The sequence below is a fragment of the Dipodomys ordii genome, unplaced genomic scaffold, assembly GCF_000151885.1.
Source record: "Dipodomys ordii isolate 6190 unplaced genomic scaffold, Dord_2.0 Scaffold16, whole genome shotgun sequence".
Lineage (NCBI taxonomy): Eukaryota > Metazoa > Chordata > Mammalia > Rodentia > Heteromyidae > Dipodomys > Dipodomys ordii.
The window spans coordinates 18,760,038-18,765,024 of NW_012267232.1; the positions used below are offsets into that span (position 1 = coordinate 18,760,038).

The 4,987-nt window shown below is 37.9% G+C and overlaps 1 protein-coding gene across 1 annotated transcript in view; it reads right to left on the reverse strand.

The window, feature by feature from the left end:
• Srp54 (signal recognition particle 54kDa) overlaps window positions 1-4,987 on the reverse strand; it is a 51,225-nt gene that overhangs the window by 6,906 nt on the left and 39,332 nt on the right. Inside the window, exon 11 of the mRNA XM_013012241.1 lies at window positions 478-555. Coding sequence (XP_012867695.1) covers window positions 478-555 — 78 coding nt within the window. The remainder of the gene's footprint in view (window positions 1-477; window positions 556-4,987) is intronic.

Here is a 4,987-nt window from a genome sequence, read left to right on the forward strand (position 1 = left end):
TTTTTTGTCGGTCATGGGGCTTGAACTCTGGGCCTGGGCGCTGTCCCTCAGCTCTTCAGCTCAAGGCAAGTGCTCTACCACTTGAGCTATAGCACCACTTCCAGTTTTCTAGTGGTTTATTAGAGATAGGAGTCTCATGGTCTTTCCTGCCCAGGCTGGCTTTAAACCGCGATCCTCAGATCTCAGCCTCCTGAGTAGCTAGGATTACAGGCATGAGCCACCAGCGCCCTTACCCAAATTATTAAAGTAAGTATCTGATCTTAGAAATTTTAACAAAAATACAAAAAGCTTATTAATCATATATATACTAGGAATAATCATGCATACATTATAAAAATTATGCATACACTATAAAAATGTCACAATGAAATTATGTTTATAATTATTGACATTATATATTATTGAAATTATACATTAATGAAAAACATTTTCTAAAAAAGAACTATAAAGAAATGTTAGAAACTTTTAAGGACAAACTAACCAAGATCTGACTGAAGGGACCCATTTTCATGATATTTTGAAATTGTTCATACATGTCTCGCAACGTAAACTGACCTGAAATACAATATAAATAATTCAGATATATTAGAAATTGTGCATTTCTATTCAATAAAACTAGTGTTTTCTTTAATCATGTATTCATCTTAAATCGCACTTATTAAAAAATATCTAACAAGTATTCATTGAGCAGTCCCTACATACATGATATCAATATGAATGTTGAGAAATAATAGCTACATGGACAGATTCTATTACACTGAAGTAGACATACTTCATACATATTTGAAAACATGGCAAATAAACTATATCTACTAGGATAAAGAAAAAAAATTGCCAGAACTCAGAGCCTGGGCAAGTCCTTGAGCTGTTTTTGGCTCAAGTCTAGCACTTGAGCCACAGTGTCACTTCTGTTTTTTCCTGTTTTATGTGGTACTGAGAAATCGAACCCAGAGCTTCATGCATGCTAAGCAAGCACTCTACCATTAAGCTACATTCCCCAGACCCAGGATAAAGAAAATTTAAAACTTGACAATACCAAAACCCAAAGAGGATGTGGAACATGTACAAATCTCATACATATATGTGCAAATGTATGCTAGAACAATAGTTACAACATTGTTTGAAGTATCTTAAACACTTAGTTGTCCATGACCAGGAAAATGGGTAGACTCAGCACTAAAAAAGAACAAATTACAGACATACAGAATTTCTGGATGATTATAAAAAAATATTATGCTGATAGTCATGGTGCTACATGCTTGTAAGCTCAGCACATGAGGCAGGAGAATCACAAGTTCTAACCCAATCTGGGATACATAGTGAGTTCCAGGCCAGCTTGAGCTATAAAGTAAAATGCCATCTCAAACAAAATAAAGAAAACAAAACAACTATACTGATTGAAAAAAAAGGGACATGATTATAATTTCTAAATTATAATTATAAGGGACATAATTATAATTTCTAAATTATAAGAGACATAACTATAGTTTCTAAAAAATTTTTTTCTCAAAGGTGTGGAAAAATAAGAATGTTCACACTTCGTTGGTAAGAATGTACAGTGATAAAATTTTCATGAAGGTCAATCATAATATATCTCCATTGCCTGAGGAATTCAAATTGTACTTATCTACCTTATATCTGTATTAAAATATATAAGAATTTACAAATGGATAAGGTTTTCCACCATGGCATCTTTATAATAGTAAAAGACATAAAACAGTCTAAATATCCATTAATAGAAAATAAAAAAAATCAAATGAAGGCTTGGAAGGTGGCTCAGTGGTAGAGCGCTTGCCTTGCATGTTCGAGGCCCTGGGTTTGATTCCTCAGCACCACTTAAGCAGGAAAAAAAAAGCCGAAGTGGCACTATGGCTCAAGTGGTAGAGTGCTAGCCTTGAGCTGAAGAGCTGAGGGACAGCGCCCAGGCCCAGAGTTAGGCCCCACGACCAGACCCCCCCAAAAAAAAATCAAATGATCATTTTACACAATGGAAAATAATACAGACAGAGAATAGAGACAGACAGATAGACAGACAGACAGAGATAGATAGATAGATAGATAGATAGATAGATAGATAGAGAATAGCACAAAAAAAAAGTAATCTATTTTTGTCTTGAAATATGATAGCTCATTATTACTGAGAACGGAAATAAAGGTCACTGAAGAATTCTTAACCATCTGGTAGAGGAGGGAAGTTGATCAGTGTCCATGCCTGGGAATGTCACAATGAAAACCAGCATCATTAGTTGGGCACCTGTGGCTCCTATCTGTAATCCTAGCTACATAGAAGGCAAAGATCTGAAGACTGCAGTTCAAAACCAGCTCAGGCAGGAAAGTCCATGAGATTCTTGTCTCTAATTAATCATCATAAAGTCAGTAGTGGAGCTGTACTTGGAATGGTAGAGTGCTAGCCTTGACCACAAAAGCTTAGGAACAGTGGCAAGACCCTGAGTTCAAGCTCTAAGACCAGCATAAAAAAAAAAAAACATCACCCCTGTACAACTAATATATGCTAATAAAACTTTTTATGATAGGATTATTCACGCAACTATAACTCTTATTTCCTGCATGGAAGAGGAAATGCTTCCCCCCCCCCTTATTTTTGTTGTCAATGGCAGTGGTGGGGCTTGAATTCAGGACCTTTGAGCCACAGCTCCACTTCTGGTTTTTGCATGATTAACTGGAGATAAGAGTCCCATGAGGACTTTTCTGCCTGGGCTTGCTTCAAACTATGATCCTCAGATCTCCTGAGTAGCCTCCTGAGTAGCTAGGAGTATAGGCTTGAGCCATTTTGGCCATTTATATAGAAGTAATCACTGAAGAAATGTCAACTCAGAAAATTCACTGTCATAGAAATCAGTCCAGGAAGCTGTTAGTAAATTTAGGTTTGTTTTAAAAGATGTACAGGGGGCTGGGAAGGTGGTTCAGTGGTAGAATGCTTGTCTTATATGCATGAGGCCATGGGTTCAATTCCTCAGTAACACATAAGCAGAAAAAGTCGGAAGTGGTACTGTGGCTCAAGTGGTAAAGCACTAGCCTTGAGCACATAGAGGCTGAGGCCCAGAGTTCAAGCACCAGGACCAGCAAAAAAAAAAACAAACACAAAAAAACTTTTGAAAAGAGGAAAGGAGGTAACACTGTCATATATTCAGAACTATGGAATATAAGATTACTGCATTTGGAAATTAGATGTACTTGGTGACCTCAAAAAAGAGATTATTAAGAGCAACAGTAAAATGCAGACCAGACAAGTACCAGTCACTCATGAATGTTGAGATCTGAGGATCATGATTTGAAGGCAGCCTGGGCAGGAAAAATCCATGGGACTGTTGTTGTTGTTTTTTTTTTTTTGGTTGGTCATGGGGCTTGAACTCTTGGCCTGGATACTGTCCCTCATCTCTTCAGCTCAAGGTTAGCATTCTTAACACTTGAGCCACAGCACCACTTCTGGTTTTCTGGTGGTTTACTGGAGATAAGTCTCTGGGCTGGCTTTGAATGGCTATCCTCAGATCTCAGCCTCCTGGGTAAGTAGGATTACAGGCATGATCCACTGACACCCCGACAGTCAACAAGACTCTTATCTCCAATTAACTGCCCAAATCAGTAGTGCTAGTATTGGCCAAGAAAACTCAGGAACAGAGACCAAGCCCTGAGTTCAAGCCCCAGTACCTGCTTGCACATGTATGCACACATGCATAAACACATACACTCGCACACAAATTCTAAAGAAAACAGAAGTCACTGAAGGATTTTAAGAAAGACAATAATGGAAGCCAGGAGTCAGTACCTCCTGCCTATAATTCTAGCTACTCAGGAGCCTAAGATCTGAGGATCACTGTTTGAAACAAGCCCAGGCAGAAAAGTCCCCATGAGACTAACAAATTAACCACTCAAAAGCTGGAAATGGTGCTGTGGTTCAAATGGTAGTGCACTAGCTTTAAGCACAGAGACTCAGGGATAGCACCCAGGCCCTGACTCAAGCCCACAACCAGCAACAACAGCAACAAAGACAATAGTGGAATGAGATTTATTTTTCTGAAAGATCCTTTTTTTTCCCCGTAATATAAGAATTAGAGATTAGTGAGGTATGGTAGGACATAAGTTCAAGGCTGGCCTAGTGTACACAGGGAGACACTATTTCAAAAATAAAACAAAACCATAAGTCAAATGGAAAAAGTCCAGGAAGCTGTTAGTAACTTTAGGTTTGTTATATTTTAAAAGACTTACAATAAGAAATCTAGGTAAGAGATAACATTAGCAGTTTCAGGGGAGGTGAAAAGATAGGAATAGAATGGCGTTAGAATCACTAGGACTATTTGACTCGTGAGGAGAATAAGAAAGAAATAAGAATCAGTATCAGGGCTGGGAATGTAGTTCAATGATAAGAGTACTTGCCTAGCATGCATAAAGCATAAGTTTAATTCCTAGCATCACAAAAACAAAACATCAGTAACAATACCTAAGTTTCTGACTCTGGCTGCAAGACAAATGATGTTAACATTCATTCAAGATAATGGAGAGGTAGAATACTGGGATGGGAAGATAAAAATAGGTAGAATCTGAGATGTCCACAGAGTACCTCAGAGAGTAAACACACAAACAGATGAGGTTGAAGCTCTAGAGAAAGAAGATGGCCTAGAATGATGCTTAGAAAGACTTGACTCTTGACTAGATGACCAACAAAGAGGAGAAGAAAAATAGTACACAGAACAGAGATTAGGGAACAATATCATTTTAAAGGTCAATAACATCTAGAAAGCTTATAATGTGCTGGGCATTTAATGTACATCAGCGAATGAATATAAGCTTTATAAACATATGAAGTAATTTTTTGTAGCTAAAAGATAGATCAAAGATATAAATTTAAGTATATTTCAGAACATAAACTCTTTTTTTTTTTTTTTTGGGTCCGGTCGTGGGGCCTGAACTCTGGGCCTGGGCGCTGTCCCTCAGCTCTTCAGCTCAAGGCTAGCGCTCTACCACTTGA